The sequence below is a fragment of the Papio anubis genome, chromosome 10 (genome assembly GCF_008728515.1).
Source record: "Papio anubis isolate 15944 chromosome 10, Panubis1.0, whole genome shotgun sequence".
In the NCBI taxonomy this organism is placed as follows: domain Eukaryota; kingdom Metazoa; phylum Chordata; class Mammalia; order Primates; family Cercopithecidae; genus Papio; species Papio anubis.
In genome coordinates this window covers 102698465-102722245 of record NC_044985.1, presented here as the reverse complement: position 1 = coordinate 102722245, position 23781 = coordinate 102698465, and the positions used below count along the sequence as shown (strand labels likewise).

Here is a 23781-nt window from a genome sequence, read left to right as displayed (position 1 = left end):
TCATAAGGAGACGTTTCAGTGAGGTCCCAAATGAAGGAAAACAGCATTCATGTGGTTATCTGGAGGAAACCTATTTCAGGCAGAGGGAGGAGGTGCAAAGGCCCTGAGGCAAGACAGTGTTTGGATTGTTCAAAGAATTTGCAGGTGGCCAGTGTGGCTGAAGTAAAGTGGATGAGAGAGAGTCGGAGGAGAAAATGAGGTGAAAGAGGTGGCAGGGAGCCAATCCTATTGAGCCTTGTAAGTCATGGTGACCTGTAAGTCTCAGCTCACTGCAACCTCCCCCTCCTGGGTTCAAGAGATTCTCCTGCCTCAGCCTCCCGAGTAGCTGGGACTACAGGTGCACATCACCACACCCAGCTAATTGTACTAAGTACTTTGGCTCTTGTGCTGCGTAAGATAGGAATACTTTAGAGACCTTTGAGCAGAGGAGGCACATTGCATGACTGACACTTTAGAAGGATCACTTGGGCTGCTGGGTATGGAATAGACTGGGGTTGTGTAATGGCAGAATCAAGGGGAGCAACTAGGAGACAGCTGTAGTCAATTAAGCCAAGAGATGATGATGGCTTGGACCAGGAAGGTAATGATGGAGGAAGTGACATGTGATCAGACTTTAGATAGAAATTGATGGGGAACTAACATGATCTGCCAATGGGTTTGATGACTCTAGGATATTTTTTAATGGGAATAACTGGAAGAGCATTTGCCATTTACTGAATAGAGAGGATTGAGAAGTACATCTAAAGCTCCAAGAATGGCCAGGCACAGTGGCTCATGCCTGTAATCCTAGCACATTGGAAGGCTGAGGTGGGTGGATCACTAGAGCTCAGGAGTTCAAGACCAGCCTGGGCAACGTAGCGAAACACCTAGCTCTACAAAAAATACAAAAATTAGCCAAGGGTGGTAGTGCGCACCTGTAGTCTCACCTACTTGGGGGGCTAAGGCAGGAGAATTTCTTGAACCTAGGAAGTCAAGGCTGCAATGAGCTGTATTTGCAACACTGCACTCCAGGCTGGGTGAAAAGTGAGACCCTGTCTTAAATAAATAGAGGCCGGGCACGGTGGCTCACGCCTGTAATCCCAGCACTTTGGGAGGCTGAGGTTGGTGGATCACGAGGTCAGGAGATCGAGACCATTCTGGCTAACATGGTGAAACCCTGTCTCTACTAAAAATACAAAAAAGTTAGCCAGGCGTGGTGGTGGGCGGCTATAGTCCCAGCTACTTGGGAGGCTGAGGCAGGAGAATGGCATGAAGCTCTGCCAGGAGGCAGAGCTTGCAGTGAGCGGACATTGCGCCGCTGCACTCCAGCCTGGGGGACAGAGCAAGATTCCGTCTCAAAAATAAAATAAAATAAAATAAAATTAAATTAAATTAAATAAAATTAAATTTTAAAAGCCCCAAGAATAGTGAAACCATTTTCAGCCTTCCTGCCTGCCTGCTGGTCTTTCTTTTTTAATAATTTCACTCAAAAGCCATAATGTAGAGCCAAGCAAGACAAGGCACCCATGTAGGGGCAGAGGGGACATTGGGCTGGCATAGGTTGTGAAAGCCCAAGATGGAAGAAGACAGTGTCTGCAAGGGGAGTGGAGGGAGCAGTAGCAGTGATGATGAACCAGTTACTTACACAGGATTAATCTGATAAGAAAAAGAGAAGTTACAAAAATGGAAAAGGAGAAAACAAAAATAAGTCCTGTGGTGTTGGATTGGAATCAAAGGTGAACTCATTGTTTTTTACATGGAAAGATCAATAGAAGATAGATAGATAGATAGATAGATAGATAGATAGATAGATAGATAGATAGATAGACAGACAGATAGAAGATAGATAGAAGACATAAATGTGTGTATAATAATACATATATTTTCTAGGACTGTACACTGAGAGGTCTGGAAACAATGACACTCCTAGAACAATGAGCACATCTAGCACCCAGATCTTGGCTTCTACACATCATTCTCTATTAAAAGAAAGAAGCATCCCTTGGAGCAATGGCTGATTCCAGAGCTGTGGCAGAGAAAGTACAAGATGAGTCTGGAACATCTTGCTGTGACAGAAAGTAAGCAAGTGCTCAAAGAATTATGGCAATAGAAACCAGCTTGGCAGCTGGACAAAATCTGGGAAATTTTAAGCATCAAAATAAATAATGAGGTAATGAGGAAAACACTCAACATCTGTAATATTGCTGTCAAAGTTGCATAACCTACATCTAATCATGAGGAAACAACAAATAAGCCCAAATTAAGGGCCATTCTACAATAGCACTGTACTGTTCTTCTAAATTGTCCCAGTCATGAAAGTAAAGGAAAGGCTTAGGAATCATTTCAGACAGAGGGAGACTGGAAAGACCGGCAACTAAATGCAATGAATAATCCTGGACTGATCCTTTGGTTATAAAGGACAGCATTGGGCCAATTGATGAAAGTGCAGTAAGGTCTGGGGGTTATATAGAACCAATGTATCGATGTTAATTTCCTGATTGTGAGCATTGTGTTAGATTATGAAGGAGCATGTCCTCATTTGTAGGAAATATATATTAAAATATTAGGGAGTAATGAGGCATCATGGAGGCAACTTACTCATAAGTGGTTCAGGAAAGGGGGAAGTTCTTTGTATATCATTGTAACTTTTCTATACCTTTGAAATTACTTCAAAAGAAAAAGACAAGGAAAGAGTGAATGAAATCCCTAAGGCAGTGGAGAGTGAGAGGAGGATGAGGCAGTGCAATATTAACCACTGACACCAAAGGGTTCCATATATATAAGGAGAGGGCAGCTAATAATGTGTAATGTTGCAAAAAGAAGAGAATTTTTAAAAAGGTTTAATACCTATTTACAAATTTTCTACATTATTAATCATGGCAGCATCTTCATACATGTGCAATGCAATGGAAAGTAAACCCATTATTCCATTCACAGACAATACTGAATGTGCATATGGATTTGACTTCCACATGGAAGCAACTAACAACTTCTTAACTTCCCTGGGCCCTGGGATTCAGAGATTGGAAGCCTGTTCTTACTACAAACCATTAAAGTTTTAAAAAGAAAATCACAATGACATAATTATATTAGCTCTTGTCAGGAGGCCAGGTCCCCCAATTCCTAGTTTTAAACGGGATCTTTTAAAAAATTTAGTGTATTCTGGCCAGGGGCAGTGACTCAGTGTCTGTAACCCCAACACTTTGGGAGTCGGAGGCGGGAAGATCGCTTGAGCCCAGGAGTTCAGAGAACAGCCTGAACAACAAAGCGAGACTCCGCCTCTTAAACACACACACACACACACACACACACACACACCCCCGAAAAACCGATTGTGGTGGCATGCGCCTGTAGTCCTGTAGTCCCAACTACTCGGGAGGCTGAGGTGGGAGAATCACTTGAGCTCTGGGAGTCCAGGCTGCAGCAAGCCTTGATTTGCACCACTGCACTCCAACCTAGGCGGCAGGGCGAGGCCCTGTCCCAAACAAAATTACATAAATTAATTTAAATAAAATTTAGTGTAATCTAATGATATAATTTGATGCTCACATTTTGGGAGAAAAGAATCTGTATATATAATTATTAATGTGCCCAAGTAACACACGTTCATTATAGACAGATGGAAAATGCAGATAAACAGAGAACAAATTTTAAGCCACCTATACGCCCACCATCCAAAAATAATTTGTTAGCATTTTGATGTCTATTTTAGACTTCAAAATGCAAATCGCATCTATAATTTTTTGCAGTTAAAGAGGGACGCTGCCCTGTGCTATTTTGTATCTTGCATCTTCTCCTCCACCCCCCCATCCATTTAGAGCAAACACGGTCTCAGGAACTAAATATACTTCAAACGCCTCATTTTTAAGGACGCGGCAAGGAATTCCATTGAGCAAATGGACGGTGACTTATGTAATCACGTTCCTATTTAAGGACTTTTACGTTGGGCGCGGAGAGATAGTGCCGCAGAACCTGCGGACCAAGCCGAGACAAGTCGAAAATGGGAGGTTGGTGGACAGCTAGCTAGGTAGCTGAGCTGGGTTTTAAGCACACAGGGACGGAGGAAAGAGGGCCAGCAAAGCCGCGGCCGGCGGAAAGCAATGGGCCGGTGAAGTCGGATTTGGGCGCCGCGCGAGGCGGAGGACGGTTGGTTCCCAAAGTCAAAGGGCAGCGGCTGAGTTGAGACCCACCCAATTAACTGGGGCTACGCGCCCCAAGGCCCGAAAGCTGGTGCGCCGCCGCCTCTGACCAACAGAGGGCGCTGTGTCCTCAGCAGTTCGCGGTGGGCGGCTCCCAGCTGCTGGCCAGATGTAGGCAGCTGGACCGCGGGAGGCGCGAAGCCCTACCCGAGCCCCTGCAGACCCGCAGGCGGAGGAGGGAGGGGCGAAGAAGGGACGGCAGGGGGCAAGGGTGGTGGCAGAGCACTCCAACTGTCGTTGCTCTGCAGACTCCTGGACTGCCTTCTCCTGTAGGGCAGAAGAGGGGCGCCTCCCACCCAGGGGGGGACGTTTTCTGATTCCCACCAAAGTGCAGTCTGGGCTACCCGTGGCCCTGGGCTGGCTCAGCATAACCCAGAGGGGTCCACAGGACGGAGTGCAGGGCCTGGAGAGACCCACGCGGCAGTCTGCAGCGGGAAAGAGAGCTGGACTTTAAGGCCTTGAACTTATTGAGAATCCAGCCCTTGACTCCAGATGTTCTAACATCCACACAGACCGTCTCTGAGCTCTTTCTGCTCTGGGTGCTGTGTGCATTGGAGGAGTGAGAAACTGAGGCACAGCGGGATGGAGTACTGAGCAGACCTCTTCTCCCCATATTCTCTGGGGCGGAGAAGCTGGGCTAGAGTCCGAAGCTCCAGTGAAGGACCCCGGGGCCAGGGACAACCCCAGGGACCCCGCCCCCTTGACCTGCCCGCTGTCCCCACCCCTGGCCGCTCCCCAGGCTCCGGCAGGGGTAATCAGCTGCTGCGTGTTGCTGTAATTGGCAGCGCAGAACCGGCCTGGCGCAGGGGCGGGCGAGGGGCTTAATTGCAGGGCTTTGGCCAGCAGTCTAGGCTGCAACTCCACTGGGGGGAAGGGAGCGGGCCCCTTAGCTCCGCAGGCCTGGCTTTGGAGGAAGCCAAAGGCCTTTGGGTAGGTAGCCGGGGATCCCTTCCCCGGAAACTGGGGTTTCGTGAGTTGGGGGGAGGTTGAACCCCAGCGAGGGTGAAAGGCGGAGGAGCGGGATGCCTCGGGAGAGCTGCGGGGGTGGTGGGGGCAGATTCCAAACTCCCCACCCAAACCCCAGAAGCCCTGGTTAGTCTAGTCCGAGACTCCTCCCTCATTCTGACCCCCCTCCCCTTTCTGCTGCCCCGGTTACCCCCCTTCTTGTATCCCCAGGGCGCTCCCACCCTGGGGAAGAATGTGCCCTCCTTGCGCACCCTTGCCATGGCAACGGCACACCCCCACCCCCGCGCACCGCAGCAGCCGGGCCTGGCCCCGCGGGCGGCGAGAAAAGAGGGGGGGGCGGGCGCCTCCCAGCCCCGAGGACACACCTCGGCTGCCCTGGTTACCACAGTAACCGGGGGCATTCCAAAGTGCGCAGTCGCGAAGTGGCAAAGGGCTTCCTCACGATCCTATAACCCCCAACCCACTAGCAGGGGTTAGCGGCTCCAGGGAGAGACCTCCTCCGCGCCAACCCTAACTTCCAGGACAAGGTCCAGAGAAGAATCATGGGGTGTCCCAGCTTCCATAACCGCAAGCCTAGGGAGCAAAGGCATCTGGGGCCCCTGAAAGCCTGGCACCTGAAAAGGGATACCCCAGTCGCCAGCTTGTCCTCCTCCCCCACCAGAGCCCGAGGGAGGCGCTGGCAGCAGGAAGCTGGGGAAGGGCCCGGAGGAGCGCAGGCCCCACAGCCGAACGGTGATTACAGGGACCTGTCCCTCCCGCCCCCAGCTCCCACTCTCATTAAGTCATTTTTTCCCCTGTTGGAAAGTCCCCGTGCCTTGAGCGCAGGGGCTGGGGCGACCGCAGGCAGCTGCCGGCAACCACATGAGAAGTGGGGGGAGAAGGAGAGAAGGGGGCTGTGACTAGAGCCTGGCCACACTCCAACGTGGAAGGCCCCCTGCCGGGGGCTAGCTAGGGGCACATTAATTTAGGGGAAGTAGAGGGAGCTCCGGGATGACCCTGAACTTGCTTCTCACCCGCCGGGGCTCTCCTACAACTACAAGTCTACCTTTGAGTGCCTCTACCCTGGACCTTGGGTGACTGCAAAGCAGGATGCCTGCGTTCTGATCTCATCCCAGCCTGGCTGCCTCTCCCTGACCCTTAACCCCACCACTACCTTCTAATCTGTCCACCACCCTCATTCTGTTATTTCCCTTCCTCCTCCTCCTTTTTCCTCCTGCAAGGAAGTAACCTAGCGCCCATCAGGTGAAAGGTGTTGGTGGCAGGGGATGTCCTCTCCTTCTCTGAATGATCTCTACCCACCTTCTGTCCTCATTTCCAAATCTCACCCCCGATCCTTCCCAGGCTGTTGGCAAGTTCTTCCTCCCTTCTAAACTGCACCCTCCCACTTTATTCCAGCCTATTTCCCCTATTTCCCGTCAGTTTATTGATCCCTGCCACACCCTTCATCCAGTATGCATAAGCTCAGTGCCATTTGGGCCCCATTTTCCTACCCTCCGTCACCTCCACATTTTCCTAATTTAGGTTCCTTATCAAGTCCCATACACCCCTTTTCAACTGTGGGCGTCAGCTTTCATCCCAGAACTCATCAGCTTCTGGGCTTCACAAGTTAGGTTAACACATATCAGATCACCTTGACTTATGTCATTAAAGCATGTCCCCTCCCTACAACTCCGGGTCCAGCCTCCTGCCCCACCCAACTACCCACCCCTCTCTCTGCACTGAACACATGCTTTGCAGCATGGCTGCTCCTACCTTATTCCAGTCCTGATCCTCTACCTCTCATCTTCAGTCTCCCCTCCCCCAGCTCGGTCCTCCTTAAGCCTCGAAGGCAGAGGAGGGTTAGGCCAGGACTAATGTTGCAGTGGACACTGCTGGGCATGGCAGCACCCCCTCAACCCCAGGCCTCCATTTACCCCACCTCTTCTCTCCTCCTTTCTGGGATGGGAGGGAGGAAGGGGGTGGAAAACCCAGCCCCCACAGCTCTCCTAGGTGATCAAGAGGAAAGGAATGAGGCAGGTGTGTCTGGTTGCTCCTGCCTACCCCTCCTCCTGGGGGACTCTCACCCGCCCGCTTGTAGGGCTGTCTTTTGGGGGATGGGGAAAGAAACCCTGTCCTCCAGAGAAGCAGCAGAGCTGAGCATTTGGAAGGCCCCACTACCATAGGCATGCCTGCGAGCTGCTGGCATTTGAAGGGGAAGGAGATGAGGGGCAAGCTCATGGGGGCAAATCTCCCAGCTGGTGGGCCTACTGGGGTGTATCACTAAGAGGCCCCCCTTTCCTTCTCATTCCTACCCAGGGGTAAGGAGACATGGATCAGGGGTGGAAAATATGGAGAATTTGTGCAGGCTGGTCACTGGGGAAAAGAATAAGTCTTCGTCCTTGCCTGGTTCATCAAAAGGGGTGCTATTCTAGGGTAAATTGAGGCAGCCAGCAGGATCCCCAAGTGTGAGCAGCATGAGGCCTGGATGCAGTAGGTTAAGTGTTCTTTCCCTGAGATCCTGACCTCACTCCCCTCTCCACTGCCCTCCTCCTTGAGGGTCTGTTCCAGAAAAACATCAGATCCAAGAACCAAGGAGAGTGCAACACTGGACCCAAACTGCTCAACAGTGTCCTCATGGGGACATGAGGGTGGGGAGGGATTGCTGACCTGCTAAGGAGCACCCTGATATGGGGATCTGGGAGCACAAGAGACCCAGGAAGAATGTGCCCCCTGTACCTTACTTATATACCCTGCCTGGACTCAGAGAGACCAGAATCCAGACAGTGAGTCTCCGGGCCCTCCTCCGCCACCCTTTTCCCAGCCGCGCCTCCTGGCCCCACCTGCTCCCCGGGGCGCTGGGCTGGGCTGAGCTGGGTCTTGCCCAGGATTACTCCTCTGAGTGCCTCCTGTCTCTGCAGACAGTTGCTGCTGGGCACGGCCACTCGTCCTGGCTTGTGGCAGAGGGCTCAGGCACAAGGTGGGCGGTTAGAGCTCTGGCACCAGAGCCCTTCTGAACATCCCCACTGCTTCCAACCAGTCCAAGCCCCATCTCTGATTTAGAAGATAGTTGTTATTCCTCACTGGCTTACCAGCTGTCACCTCATCCCCCTTCAGCCTGTTCCCCATCAACGATCCACGTGAGACTTGGACCATGACACTCCCCTGCTTAAGAATCTCAAGGTTCCCATTCCTCTTTAATAAAATCCCAACTCCTTACCTCGGCTTAGAAAGACACACGATGTGACTTTTGCCCACCCTCTGAATACTTCTCTTGCTAGTCTATCCCTTGATTTCTTCACTGCAATCACAATGGCCCCTCTGCTGTTCCTCCAGCAGGCAGAGATCTTTCTCAGCTCACACTGTCTGCCTTCATATGGCCTCTGCCTGGAATGCCCTTACCCGTACTCTTTGCATGGCTTATGGTAAAGGTCCCAGCATGGGTATCACCACTCAGAAAGGCCTTCCGGCCGGGCGCGGTGGCTCAAGCCTGTAATCCCTGCACTTTGGGAGGCCGAGACGGACGGATCACGAGGTCAGGAGATCGAGACCATCCTGGCTAACATGGTGAAACCCCGTCTCCACTAAAAAAATACAAAAAACTAGCCGGGCGCGGTGGCGGGCGCCTGTAGTTCCGGCTACTCGGGAGGCTGAGGCAGGAGAATGGCGTAAACCCGGGAGGTGGAGCTTGCAGTGAGCTGAGATCCGGCCACTGCACTCCAGCCTGGGCGACAGAGCCAGACTCCGTCTCAAAAAAAAAAAAAAAAAAAAAAAAAAAGGCCTTCCCTGAGGAACCAGCGGCTTTGTCTGAGGAGCCCCACTCCCCACAAATCCCCCTACACCCAGCAGCCTGCACACAGCATTGTCTGAAATGACCTTGTTTGTATATTTACTTGTTTATTGCCCATGCCTCCCCCCAGCAAGAATGTAACCTCCAAGAGGACAAGTGCTGTGTCTCACTTACATCTGTGGCCCCAGTGCCTCACATTGCCACCCCCACGCCCCCCAGAGTGCCGCAAAGAGAGTGCAAAATAAATATTTGTTAAATGAATGATGAGGGGAATGGTGGGGGAGGGTGTCTGGGCCGTTTATGGAATTACTTCAGCTCAGTTATGTCTATTTCTTTTTTTTAATCCTCCTCTCTCTGCCCATCAGCTTCTATTCATTCCCTACCTCCCATCTCCAGGGAAGGGGTGAAAGGATGGAGACAGACTGAGGGGTTGCCTGGCTGATGCTTGTTTTAGTGTATGGGGCAAACCCCAGCCCAACTGAACTGTCTGGGCTTGGGGGAGGCAGGAAGAACCCAGTAAGTCCTAGAGCCCACAGAAGTGAGTGGTGGGGTTCAGACAGGCCTGGACTGTCCAGCGATAACAGACCTCAGAGCTGAGAGGTTCCTGTACGATCATGTGGTCCAATCTCCTCTCCCAAGAGCCAAAGCGATGCTGCCTTGCCTCAGAGGGCCAGGCTCCAGGAGGGGGCCTCGTTCAGGGCCCAGGGGACCCCGGGCCGCTCACTTGCAGACGCTGACCCACTCGGTGATGCGGCACTCTTCGCAGACCACGAAGCAGCACCAGTGGAAGCGGCAGTGGCAGCGCTCGCTGCGCGTCTGGCGCAGGATGTTGTGGCCGCGGCCACAGCACATGCTGCCGCAGCCATCCGAGCCCGCGCTGCTCTTGTTGCACAGGCGGCCCACGGTGCCCGCCGAGTCCAAGCGCGGCTCGCGCTCGCAGAAGTCGGGTGACTTTTCGAAGTAGACCAGGTCGGCGGGGCTGGCCCGGCGGCGTGGCCCGGGAGCGCCGGGAGCCGGCGAGGGTGCCCCCGCTGGGCCCGGCTCCAGCTGGCCGCCGTTGCGGTTGTGCGGCCGGATGAGCGTGGCGCGGTGGAAGCGGCTGCGCAGCAGCGCCCCCACGGTGCGGAACTCGGGCGTCACCTGCCAGCACGTCTTAAGCTGGCAGCTGCCTGACGTGCCGTGGCACTTGCACTTCCGCCGCATGTTCTCCATCACTGCCTGCGGAGGGAGGCACTGTGAGGGGTGACATTGGCGCCCAGCGCCACTGCCCTCCTCCCAGCGCTGAGTCTGGCCTGCTTCTGAAACCCACTCCCATTATACAGAGGCAAACGCTGAGGCCCCGAGCGAGGGTCCCACAACCAGTCAGAAAAACTTCAGTACCTGCTCCTTTGCCTCTGCCTTTCCTACCCACCTCCCACCAGGCCAGGCCCCGGGGGAATTCCCACCTTCCGGCTCCCCTCCTCTCCTGCCCGCCTTTCCAGCAGCTGCAGGGGGCCCTTGGGGCTGGAGGCTCTTGCTTCCTGAAGGGGGATCCCAAATCGGCAGGGAAATTCCCTCTCCTGCCACCCCTGGGGTAGGGGCCAGGAGCAGGAGGGTGCTGGCCCCGTTGTATCTCGCTCCAGGTTGTGTGTGTGTGTGTGTGTTGGGGTAGAGGGGTGGGGGGCGGTGTTCAGTGAGTTTGAGAAAGCCTTGGTCCCCCTCTCAGTGCTTCCCCTTCCCGCCCCCCCTACATCTCTTTGTAGAGAGCCAAAGGAGGGGGACAAGTGCTGGGGAGACTGCCCCCTGATTATGCTGCCTGGGACTCATTCTGCACTATGCTGAGACCCATGGTTCCTCCTAGGAAAAGCCAGCGCCACCAGGGGCCAAAGCTCTACCTGAATATAGAAAGGAACCAGAGAGAGCCAGGCTCTACAGCCCAGTGAAAGTGGAGAAGCCCTCAGACCTCCAAGGGAGGTGGTTATGGGAATGAAACCTAGCCACCCCCAACCCAGCTCACAACCTGCTCTAGAGTCTCCTCACTAAGAACCCTTTGACATTTTCACCAGAAACCCCATAAGAAGTTGGCCACATCCCCTCCTTTCCCTCAGTCTACTCCGAAAACACACCCTGAGACAGGGACAGCAATGATCCAAGGCTCTTAAGCTTGGGCAGTAGGGCCATAAGAGAGGGTGCCTTCCCCTTGAGGTCTGAAAGGGCTTCTCAGCCTGCATGTGCAGCCTGTGCTGTCAGCACCACGTGGGAACCAGCCCAATGCCTCCCCAGGCCAACAGCTCCAGAACATCTGCTTCCCACGGGCAGCAGCCATTAATTAACCAGTTTAACGAGGAGGAGGCACCGTTGGTATGGGCTGGGATGGCAGTGAAGCTTGGGAAAAGAGCTGTACAAGGCAGGCTGGGTGGGAGCTGGACATGACCCAAGGGTAAGTGTGCCTCAGTTTACCCCGCCTCTAAGTGAGGATGGGAATTGCTGAATCAGCTTGGAGTCTTTGTGCAGGAAGATGACCCATCGTGGGCTAAGAGGCCAAGAGAAAGGAGAGTGAGATGGAGAAGGTGCCAGCCAGAGTGAGAGGAAGCCAGGAAAAAGGCCTCAACAGGCTGGGCAGAGTCAAGAGAAGGGATGATGGAGGTGGAATGTTCAGGAAAGGACAGTGCTGAGCTACCATGAAAGCCAACAGGGCATCAGAGTGCAGATTCAACGCTGTAGAACAAAAGAGCACAGGCTCAGAGGTCAACTTCCTGGGGATGAATCCTGCCTGGACCACCTTCTCACCAGTTGCATCATTTTGGGTAAGCTTCTTGGTCAATCCGTGCCTCAGTTTCCATATCTCAACATAAGGTTAATAACAGTGCCCACCTCATAGGTAGTTGTAAGGATTAAATAGGTTAATATGTAGGAAAGTGCTCAAGACAGTGCCTAACACATAGTAAGCAATCAATAAATGCAACCTATTACCCCTTTCCTTTCTTCTACTTTTTTATGTATGTGTGTATGTATTTATTTTTAATGAATGACCTTTGAGGTAGTAGGAGCATTTGAGGACAGAGGATAAAGGAGGAAGGCACCGTAACACAGTTCCCCAGTGACCCCTAGGAACTTCACTTACACCCCTTACTTTGCAGGAATCCCTCATTCTAGACTGCACAGAAAGGCTGGGAGAGATCACCGGATCATGGAACATTAGCATTGTGGGGAACCTTAGGGATGATCTAGTTCAACCTTCTCACTCCACAGGGAAGGAGTCAGATGGCAGTGCCAGGCCTAGACTCCTGCAGTCCTGACTGCACCCCTGTCCTTTCTCCTGGGTGATCTCCCGAGGAAGTAGGAGGAGCAGGTTGCTCAGCAGGTGGTATGCTGATCCAGGGCAACAGGGCTTGTTTCAGCCTTGTATCCCCAGGCCTAGTCCAGTGCCTGGTGCACAGGGCATACTCAGTGCATGTCTGTTGAATGAGTTAGACAGGGTCAATGAGAAGATTGCCAAGGTGTGACATGCGGGAGCAATGTGGTCCTCAGAGGAGAGATAGGCCTGGGCAAGGGGTAGGCCCTAGGCAAAGGGATTTGAAGCAGACCCGGGTGTGGGGCTCTCACCTGCCTCCCAACTCGGTTGTTGTGAAGCCTCATTCTTGCGTGGATGTCTCTGTGAGGCTCCCGGGAGTCCAGAAAGTCCTTAGAGAAGCGCTCCCCGAAGCCCATGTCGGGGCTGCAGCCGCCCCACTCCCAGGAGTCCTGCAGGCCTGGGCTGGCTGTGGGCAGGGCTGGGTGTTCCGGGACCCCATGGCTCAGGCCCTTACCACGCTGCAGTGCGTCCAGTTGTAGGCGGTGCAGCTTCCTACGGAAGGCCTCCTCATCCCCTCGCCGGGACGCGTCGCAGCCACAGGCCTTTAGTTTGCCCAGGGCACACGCATTGGACACGGCGTGTACAACACCAGCTGCCGCGATGGCGTAGGCAAAAGCGCTCTCTCGGAAACCTGTGGTTAAAGACCCAGAATACATGGACTCTGGAGGGGCCTCGACACCCCATTCTCCAGCCCACCCTTCTCATCATCCCAAGGAGAAACTGAAGCCCAGTATGTAGGAGACAGCGTGTGTTGTTAGATGGGGCTCAGTATGCAAGGACAGTATGCAAGCCCAGCATGCAAGGACACGGAGTCAAAGAAGGGCAGCAATCACGCCAGAAGCCAGTTCTTCTGCACACAGAACCTGGTGGGGTGGGAGAGAAGCTTCCCAATAGCCCTCTGCTTTTTGTACGCCCTTCTCCTGTTCTTTAACATCACCTTTAGTAAACTCAGAATTTGTGTGTCTACATCTCTACTGTAGGGCAGAAAGTATCTGCTAAACACATTCTTTTTACAATCAGGGACTTAATCTATTACCTTTCACGGTGGTATCTGCAATTTTAAAATAAGCCCACAGAATGAGGGCAATGTTTAACCTAAAGAATTCATTGCCAGTGATGTTGCTGGTGGGAATGTAAACTAGTACAACCACTATGGAAAACAGTGTGGAGATTCCTCAAAGAACTAAAAGTAGAACTACCATTTGATCCAGCAATCCCACTACTGGGTATCTACCCAGAGGAAAAGAAGTCATTATATGAAAAAGATACTTGCGGCCGGGCGCGGTGGCTCAAGCCTGTAATCCCAGCACTTTGGGAGGCCGAGACGGGCGGATCACGAGGTCAGGAGATCAAGACCATCCTGGCTAACACGGTGAAACCCTGTCTCTACTAAGAAATACAGAAAACTAGCCGGGCACGGTGGCGGGCACCTGTAGTCCCAGCCACTCGGGAGGCTGAGGCAGGAGAATGGCGTAAACCCGGGAGGCGGAGCTTGCAGTGAGCTGAGATCCGGCCACTGCACTCCAACCCGGGCGACAGAGAGAGACTCCGCCTCAAACAAAAAAAAAGGAAAAGAAAAAGATACTTGCACACGCATGTTTATAGCAGCACAATTTGTAATTGCAAAAACATGGTACCAGCCCCAATGCCCATCAACCAACAAGTAGATAAAGAAATTGCGGTATACATATGTCACAGAATACTTCTCAGCCATAAAAAGGAACAAAACAATGGCATTCACAGCAACCTGGATGGAATTTGAGACTATTATTCTAAGTGAAGTAACTCAGGAATGGAAAAACAAATATCGTATGTTCTCACTTATAAGTGGAAACTAAGCTATGAGGATGCAAAGGCATAAGAATGACACAATGGACTTCAGGGACTCGGGGAAAGGGTGGGTGTGAGGTGAGAGATCAAAGACTACACATTAGGTACAGTGTACACTGCTCGGGTGATGGGTGCACCAAAATCTCAGAAATCACCACTAAATAACTTATTCATGTAACCAAACACAACCTGTTCCCCAAAAACCTATTTAAATAAATAAATAAATAAAATGATATTTCATAAAATAAGATGTACACAATTTTGGGGGAAATAAGAATAAATTGTCGATGATGAAATTCCAGGCCTGAGGAGATGTCAATGGGCAGCAGGGTAAGTCAGAAGAGACGGTCAGCTCCTAATGCTCCCTGCCCCAAGATAGCCTGATGGGTGCATGCCCATCTTAGGCACAGCATAGGACCTTCCCTAATGACCAGACTCCAGAGGCAAAGAAATGGGTCACCAGGGCTTCCCTTTCCTTGTCCACAGGACATCCCTGAAAGCCACTCAGAAATGGGCGCTACCCAGCCACCTTGCCTGTGATCCATCCAGGTCAGCTGAAGAGGCTGTTGGAGGGATGCTAGAGGGAAGCCCAGGGTCCTGCATGGGGTCTGGCATGTAGCAGTGTTGAACATGGAGAAGGAAGGGCAAGCTGAGGCAGATACCTTCCACCAGATGTTCAGGAGGCACAGACTCTCCCTGACCAAGCCACTCTTGGGGGCTGCGGTTGGGCCGGCCTGCCCACTGGCTTGTCCACAATGCCTTCCTTCTTGGTGCTCCAGCCTGAGCCTTTCTCTGGGAACACCTGGACCTGTGGCAGGGGGAGGCCTACTTGCAAAGGAGGGTCGCATTATCAGACATGCAGGCTATCTTTTGCTTATTCTGCATCTGAGAATGGACCAGCTAGGAACAAGTTCTGGTACAAGTCTCCGACCAGCCTCCGCACACCAGAGAGAGGGCAGGCAGCAAGAGAAGCCAGAGGCCTAGGCCAATCCACCTTAATCCTCACCTGCCGCATCACAGAGCCCTGTCCTCCCCTTCCTGCCAAAAACACAAACAAACAAAAAAAACAACAAAAACAAACAGAAAAACAAAACAAAAAACAGAAAGAAATACAACAAGCTGTTTAGTAGTTAAGAACTGATTCCTGAAACCAGTTTGCTTCAAATCTTGGCTCTTCCACTTACTAGCTGCTAATAGCTATGTGACCTTGGCCAAGTGACTTAACCTCCTTGTGCCTCAGTTTCCTTATCTGTAAAATAGGGCTATTATCTGCCTCATTGTTGTTCCGAGAATTAAATGAATTGGTAAATTTAAAGTGCTTAGAATAGTGCCTTACTAATTGAGGAAGTATTACTCCAACATTAGCTATTACTGAGAAGTTCTTTCTCCTATCTGACCTCACTCAATCCTGCTGCATTTTTTGGGTCATTGTTTTTTGTTTCACCGTGATCAGGGACAAAGCCCAGCAGCTCATGACCCATTTTAGAACAGGTCACTTGGACCACCAGATGCCTGTGAAGCAGACTGTCTCTCTCTCTTTCCAGCTTATGGTATCTCAGTACATTTTTCCATAAGGAATTCAGCTATGAGCAGAGAAGAGGGGTTGGGGATGGGGCTGGAACCTTCTATAGGGATACTGGGAATTAGCAGGAGATGCAGAGGAGTAGAAACTGCCCTGGGAAAGTGGAACCTAAGGAGAAGGAGGATGGAACCAAGCTCCTGGGAAGCACACCCTGCATTTATCCCTTGCCTTTTATCTGTGGAACTCCGAGCACTTCTCTTATTGCTGGGGAGTCATCAGCCTGCTCCTAGGACACATGGCAATACTCAGACCTCCAGAGGCAGCCCAGGCCTCAGAAATCACCTCCACACAGACACTGCCACCACTACCAAACACACACACATTATGCAAAAGGAGAAAACACAGGTCACAGGGGCTATGGAGCTGCATCCAGACCCAGCTCTCCCAGCTCCCAGGTCTGGCATCTTTCTATTGTAGGACATGTGACTCCATGGGAGTCCTGCTGCTGAGAAAGAAACCCAGGTAGCTCAGTTTCTAGTTCCTATCACCTTGTGTGTGCATGGCACCAGGAAAGAGGATGAGGTTGGTCCAGGGAGGTGTGCAGGGCCGACCACCATCTTCTAGGCCCTGTCACATTTAAGCGTAAGCCTGGGGAAATCTGGAGAAATGTGCCCCACCGCTGCAGAGAACACCCCTACCCTGTGCAGCTAAAGACACCTTCCCTACACCACCCTTTGGCCTCTGACAGCTGTCATAGCCACGTGCAGAGGTGACAAGGCAGGGCCTGTGTGGCCACCCACTGCTGCAAGTATCCAGGCCTCATAGAAGTCCAGCCCACTGGGTCTGCCCCCAGCTCCTGTTCAGGGCCCCAGTTTCGGTTCTGGCCCCAACTGTCTGGGGCAGACACAGGCACTGTGCCATCTGGCCAGCTGGAGGGGGAGCGGGTGGGGCCATGGCCAGCTGGGCTGCCCGGAGCAGGGAGAGGGGGGCTCGTTAAGACACACAATTAGCCGCCCTGCCTTTGATCTGGGACAGGGACTGCCAGCATCTAAGTGGAGTCAGCTGCTGCTACAGGCCACAGCAGCCAACGGCTGGGAAGGGGCTGGGGGAGGAGGTTTGGAGGGCAGGGGAGGGTGGAGGAGAGAGGATTCAGGAGCCAATGGAAACTAGAAGGGGTTAGAGAAGCTTGAGCCCTACCCATTCAAGTCAAAGAGGGAGGGAAGGGGAGAGGTCTGGTCTCCATTCTCTCCATGCAAATAATCTGCGCATTGCTCATGTGCCTGGGCAGAGAGAGAGAGACTAGTGTGCATGTGGGAACACTTAGGCGTGACACTGAATGGAGCCACACATATGTAAAAACAGGAGTAGGTGTTTGGTGTGTGTGTGTGTGTGTGCGCGCGCACATATGCATGTCAGTTTCATTTCTTGGCATGCTCTTCCATTGCACCAGCTCACCTCTCTGGGTACACAGTGGGACTTCATGTTGGCCTTGCAACTTGGGAGATAGTATAAAAGGGGATTGGGTGCAAACTTTAAAGTCAGCTGGCCTGCATTTGACTCCTAGCTCTATGGCTCACTTTCAAGCTGTGTGACTAACGGCAAGTTACCCAGCTTCTCTTAGCTTCATTTGTAAAATGATACTAATGATAGGACCTACAATATGTTTGGGGGTCCTAAAGCACGGATAAAATGGGGTAAAGCGGTGCCCACACAGCAGGTGCTTAGTATATGTTGGCTAATTAATTGGGTATCATTAGAATAATAGAACCTTAAGTGATCCTGGGATATGAGTGCCCATGCCTTGGTTTCCCCATCTGAGCACCACCCCAATCCCTGGAGGCCTAGGCATAAAACCAAGAGGATAAATGTAAAAAGGAGGTGGGAGAAAAATGAGCCAGGGCCATGGAGAGCAGAGCCTGGAAACCCACGCTGCTGGCTTCCCCTGGGCTGGGAGCATGGCTTCAGGGCCTCATGCCCTCTCTTTCCATCCGTTCCAAATGGGTCTGGGCCTTAGGGAAGACAGTACCTAAACTGTGTGGGAGCTCCCAGGGCCTGCTGTGTGAATCTACTACATTTCCCTCCATCAAACCTCTCCCTGACCTCTCCTCCCCTCTCACTCCAGTGCTGAGCCCAGCTCCCAGCTGCCCCCTCCTCAAATTTCCTCCAGTCCTCGTGTCCACAGTGAGGGAAGGGATTCTCTGTTCCTCACAATGATCCACTCCCCTCTATGTTCTGCCCAGTACCCAGCCCAGGAACCAACCATCTAGATTCTTAGCACGAAAAGCTGGGGCTACCAGTGCCATTGGCACTAAGGTCATTGCTGCTCCTGAACTAGGTGAAGCAGCCAGCATGGACTTGGGGCCCTCCCACAGCTTTTTCTGACCCTCTCTCTTCCTACCGGAGGCCCCTGTCCCTGTCCCCCGTGGCCTAGGGTCCAGCACCCCTTCATCCCCCTCTGCTTGGCTGGGCAAAGCCCTATTGCATGCCTCGCCTTCCCAGGTTTGTCCACTTCACATGCTCAAGCCCTCTTCCCCCTCCCTCTATCAAAACTCCATCCCTCCAGCCCAGCTCATCTCAGGGAAGATGTCAGGACAATTCAATGATGGTAACAGCATTAAAGAAGGCCCAAGGGACCCAGGACCCCAACCCAAGCAGTGTCTGAAGTTTAAACATGGCAGAATCCACATTTAAGAGGATCCTAACCCATTGATAACATGGGTCAGAAAAGGCATCAGCACCCAGACATTCCACTTGGAGGAAACGGAGGCCACCTGACCCACACAATGGGCAATGTGTAACTTGGAAAGAAAGGAGATTCCTGGTGGAAGGAAGTAGACCAGGGGCTGGTTGACACCGTGGGTGGCTTCATGGGATTCCAATTTAGCTAGTCCTCCAGAAGATGGGCCAAGATGGACTGAGAAATGGCTGCCCCCAGGAGGATGAACCTGCAGGTGGAGTCAGGGGTGCAGTGGTGGCCAGTGGAGGAGAGGATTGGCAGATTTATTTCCAGAAGCCCAGAGTCCCTTCTGAGAAGCAAGAGGTAGAAATGAGGTGTGAGGTGTAGCAATGAGGGGCGTTGATGGGGAGCTGGGGAGTGGGAACCACAGAGGTAGGCCAGTGTCCTGAGGCCCAGGGAAAGTGCCCAGCCCCGCTACTGCGGCTGGAGCCGGGCAGCCACTGTCCCACTCCCTCCCCATGCTGAGCACCTCCCTGCCCTGGCTAGCCCCGGCAAGTCGTCCCTCTCCAGCCCTAACCTCCTCCCTCCACCCGTCCCCCCAGCTCACCTCGCGCTTATTAAACTGCAGGTGAACCCGGGAGCGCCTGGCACCCAGCCAGCCCTGCGCTGTTCTGCCGCTCTGAACTCTCCCCCAGGCTTCAAAGACCCCAAGGTCCTCCAGCAGGCCGCGCGGGCCTGACCCAGCGAGGCTCTCAGGGCACCTGGGTTCACTGGGTCTAGAGGGAACAGGAGGACAGAGGGGATACCAAGGCCGAGGAGAGGGATGCAGAGCTTGCCTTGCCTCACCCGAAGCTGCAGAAGTTAGAACCTCAGCGCCTACCCCGGTCCCCAGCGGGCAGAAACCAAAGCCAGGGCTACGGAGTCCTCATGGGGTACCCGAGGGCCCCGGAGGGAAACGCGGCTGCGGAGAGCGCGGGCGACCTAGAAACCAGAGGGTAGGAACGGGCGCGCGGCGGCGGTGAGCGCCGGCCCGCCCCAGCCGGGGCATGAATGGTGCCGAGGCCAGTCACTTCGTGTCGGCGCGCGGGCGGCGGGACAGGAGGAGAGTGCGGCCCGAGCTGGGCAGGACCCGGGGGTCCCGGGCAGCCGCTCCTGGACGGCTGGAGGGGCGGGAGGGGGCGGGAGCGCGGGGCAGGGCGGGGGGCGCCCTCTGAGAGCGGCGCGGCTGGGGCCGGGAGCCGTCTGCCGCGGCCCGCGGGGATTAGTTCGCGGCTGCATGCCGCCACACGCGTCGGGCTGGGCTCGGCCGGGTAGAAACAGCGCCCGGGGCGCGCGGGGGAGGGAGGAGGGAGCGCGCGGGGGCGGGGCGGGCGGCCTGAGGCTCGGCTGTTGGAGGCTGGGGTGGCCCCTGACTTGGGGGCCCAGGGGATGCAAGCAGGGACCCTGATGAAAAGGGAAGGGCCTCGGCTTTCTGAGTTTTCCGAATTTGAGGTACAGCCTGACTCCCCAAGAAGCCTCAAGACCCAAGGCTACAAGGTGTATGCGAACCTCTCCTACTCCACCTCCACTGAAAATTGGACAAGACCTAAGAAGCTAGGGCTGAGGGGTGCCCACAATGTCCCACACAAGCCACTGAGAGGGGAGATAGATACCCAGCTAGGCCCATCCCAGAGGCAGGGCCCCCATCCTTCCCAAAAGATCTGAGTAAAGGCCTGAGATACCAGGCCAGGAGGTGGGTGTGAGGCAGAAGTGAGTGACAAAACCTCCTGCCATCCCCAGCCCAAGCCACTCTGGTATTGTCAGGGTGGGTCACCCAGAAGTCGGGGAGGGAGGACAGGGAATGGGCTGCGGCTCCTCTGAGCTGTGAGGGGAAGAGGAGTTGACAGGCCTACCAGGCCTGCTGGCAGGAGCCACTACACACAGGCACACACACACCCAGCACCTCTGATTCAGAGAGGGTTTTCCAGAGGCAGCGGGGATGACACACAGGCTGCTGGTGTCCCCCGCCGGGAAGAGCTTCTGCAGTAGGGCAGACTTTTTACCTGTCCAGGCTGCCTCCACCTGCACCATTGGAAAAATTCCTCAACCCCTCCTCATGCTGATTCTGGGTTCTTCCTCATGGGCTCCCCATCCTAAATGTGGTTTTCTAAGTAGAGGGTAAGTAGAGGCAAGCAACAAGTACAGATATTTCCTGGGTTTGAGATATGCAGTGTCAGTGATAGGGCAGGATGACCCAGGAGTCTAGTTCTCAGGCATGGAACCTGCCACTCTCAGCCTAAACAGCCGAGTCTGGAGACAAATTTGCCCCATTTCTCTGTCCCCATGGCCTGAGACCAGAAAGAGGAAGGAAAGCAGCACGGCCAGCAGATGGGCATGTGGGGATGGGAGGATGCCAACTTGAGGCAGTGGGTTAGAAACGGCTGGGAATAGATTCTGAGGTGGAGATGCTGGATGGGGCAGGCAGGGGCAGGGGTGAGGGGTGAGGGGCAGGGGCAGGGGTGAGGGGCAGCTACCTCTGCTGAAGATGGGACTTTCATAGGGGATCTTGTTGCGAGTCTCCAGGCTTGAGCAGTTCCAGCGCTGGTCCCTGAATTGGTGTTGGCATTCGTGGATAGCGATCTGGATGCCCTGTATGGCTGAGGCAGCCACATCAGGGTGACGCACACACACCTCCATCTGCCGCCGGCTCAGGCCTGGCAATGTTAGGCACACTGTGTTGGCATTGAGCACAGGCTCCGGGGGGAGGCGGAGGTCCAGAATGTCATTGGGTGCTGACCTGCAGACATGTGGGGTGGAGTGAGTACGTGTTTTCGGGGGACCAGGAGAACCCCATCTAACAACACACTCTGTCCCAAAGGCCATAATCACTCCCTCTTCCAACCTCTGCTTCTGAAGGTTGGGCCCATCAGTACACTCCTCCACATTCCTGTTTCCTTGACCTCCTCACAATCATCCTGCTCAATGCGACTCACTCAGCTAGCTGCACACCCACACAGGTAAACGTGCAAATGCACACACATCCACCATGCTGTGGCCACAGTATTTCCTATGCACATTCCCAGGCATAGATGCCCATACACACAGGGTTCCCCAGGAGCCCACTCCCACAGATATGTTTCAGTCACATTCACACAGACACACCTCTGCACACATTGTGGTAGACACACAAACCCAACCCCAGCACACTTACACACATGAACACTTCATCATAGTTACAAACACACACACAAAGACACTCCCATTTACACATGTGTTCATCTTAACATACATTGACCCATGAGCTTTCACATGCACACATGGGCACATACAGAAACTGCTGTTTACCAACACAGTTTGCTGGGATCCTGGGCTCGATTGAAAACGCACACACACACACACACACACAGCTCTTGCAGCTGCAGTCTCTCACTGATCCCACCTGGGCTACCCTCTTCCAGCCTTCCAACCCCTGCCGCTACCTGGTGCTGAGCTGCAGGAAGGAGTGAGGCAGCTTGGGCTTACTCCTGGGGTGGGGGTGCATTCCCCCAACAGGGCAGGAACTCCAGACTGGCACTTGTTCCCCCACACACACACCTCCGCTCCTAGTTGCCATCATACTCCTGGGCACTGCCTTGTCTCCCTGGACTGCCCATATCCTGTCACCAGTCCAACCCCCTCCTATGAGGGAGCTCACTGTCTTTGGTTGGGCACTAGCACTTTCCTATGACCCTGTCCCTCCCTTCTTCCAGGGTCCTCTACCCCAGCAAGAGCATCAGAGGCCCCTGCGGGGCCCGGGGTCTCAACTCTCTAGGAGGGCGGAGCATGAGGTGAGGGCTCACCTGGGCATGGCAGCAGCCAGCAGCAGTAGGAAGAACAGGAGCACCCAGAGCGCTGGCCGCGGCTGGGGCTGGGGTCGGAGCCGAAGCCAGGGGCGAGGGTGGGCGCTGCCCATGGCGCGCAGGCCCTGACGGGCTGGGAATGGGGGGCTCACAGCCCGGTGGGACTGGAGAGCCAGGGGCGCCGGCGCATGATCGGCGGGGGGTCGGGGCGGCTGCGACACACAACTCCGACTCGGGTCAGGGCTCCCGGAGCAGACGGCGCCCGCCTCCCCGCTCCATGGGGCAGCACCCCCGGGCACCGCCCTCGGGGGGGGGCGGGGGGTGAAGAGCGGGCGAACCGGGCACCTCCTGGCACAGGGGTCCGGGGAATTTCCCGAGGCCCCCCCGCGACAACTCCCGGTGCCTCTCAAGGGTAAGGGGGGCCTGGAGGTGCAGCGGGCTGGGGACGGGAGGCTGGGGTGCCGGGGAGCCCTCCAGCGCAGCGCCGGGAGCCTGCGCTTCCGAGGGCGTGCGAGGCGGGCTGGCAGGGGCGGCGCGGTCTGTGTCGGGCCCCACTGCCTGGAGAGTAAGTGACTGTCCCGGCTTGGGGAGCTCTGCCGCCTTCCCTTTCCTCCCCCCACCCCACCATTTAGTGTCTCAGGGCTCTACCCCACGTGACGTCACGCGGCGGGGCGTGGAGGCGTGTACGAGTCCCGAGGCCACTGCGTCCGCTGGGGACTGGGGGTGGGAGCGTCCCTGCTGAGGGCAGGAAAGGGAAAGGTGTTGGGGTCTGTGCGCGCGTGCACAGGAAGAAGCCTGTGCGTGGAGCGCGCTGGGTTGTGTGGGGGATATGTGTTACCGCGAGGTGTGTGTGCCTGGCTGAGACGCAGCTGCTGGGGAGCGCCCCCACCCCACCCCAACACACACACCTGCAGGGGCTGGTGGGGAGGGGCCGGCCTCTCTGTTTCGCCTCCCCGACCAGAGGAGGGACTTCCCCCAGGCCTGCCTGGTGTTAGGCAGGTGTGGGCTCCTGCAGAGGAGTTTGGCAGCCTCTGGCTTCTACTCTCCTTTGCTGTGTGACCTTAAACAGGTGCCTCCTGCTCCTGCTCACGGAGACCCCCTCTGCCCCTTTGTGAAATGCGGCTCATAGGAACCACCTCGTCTCCTCAGTGAGCCCGGGGAGGCAGCAGTGTCAGGCCCCCAGTAAATGCTTGCGTAGGAGCGCCCTGGGTGGCACGCCCTGAGAGGAGGCGTTGGAGAGCCTTTTAACCCTAGAAGTGGCCCTTGAGATAGTTTACTTAGCTCCCCTTTATTTCACAAGAAAATATCGAGGCTCAAAGAGATCACACAGCAAATTAGCGGAAGAACTAGCACCGAACGCAGCTCTCCTGACTCCCAGCGCAGCAGCTGCCGCCCCAACACTGAGTGTTGCCTGCCTGCGCCCGCAGATACTCTGTCTTGTCCTGGCCCTCCCTGGCCCCACCTGCTCCCTAATACCAGCCTCCTGGCTCAGGTCTACTTCTCGCTGAGATCTCTTCCTGTCCCTCCACCCCAACTGAACACTGGGCCCCTCCTCGATATAGGGCAAGTGTGCTGGGCCCAAGCAAGGGCCTGAGAGCCAGAAGGTAGGGGAAAGGCAGCTCTGCCTTCTGTTTCTGCTGCTAGCCTGGGCCCTAATAGTGGATCCTGCTCCTGCCCTGTGCCCTCGGCA

General features: G+C 54.6%; 1 protein-coding gene across 1 annotated transcript; it reads right to left on the bottom strand.

Annotated features, from left to right (window-relative positions):
• Positions 1–8997: 8997 nt before the first annotated feature.
• On the bottom strand, positions 8998–23458 carry WNT10A (Wnt family member 10A). The gene is made up of 4 exons (XM_003907965.5): positions 22092–23458; positions 20787–21049; positions 12496–12875; positions 8998–10128 (listed from the first exon to the last, which is right to left on the bottom strand). The coding sequence occupies exons 1-4, from the start codon at positions 22202–22204 to the stop codon at positions 9631–9633; spliced, it is 1254 nt and encodes a 417-aa protein (XP_003908014.1). The 5' UTR covers positions 22205–23458; the 3' UTR covers positions 8998–9630.
• Positions 23459–23781: the final 323 nt, after the last annotated feature.

Excerpts from the sequence above, each read along its gene's own strand:
- WNT10A (XM_003907965.5), bottom strand. The coding sequence starts at position 22,204 with ATGGGCAGCGCCCACCCTCGCCCCTGGCTTCGGCTCCGACCCCAGCCC. Across the intron at positions 21,050-22,091 it reads CTGGCTGCTGCCATGCCCAG|GTCAGCACCCAATGACATTC; the intron begins GTGAGCCCTCAC and ends ACATGTCTGCAG. Across the intron at positions 10,129-12,495 it reads ACAACCGAGTTGGGAGGCAG|GCAGTGATGGAGAACATGCG; the intron begins GTGAGAGCCCCA and ends CTCCCTCCGCAG.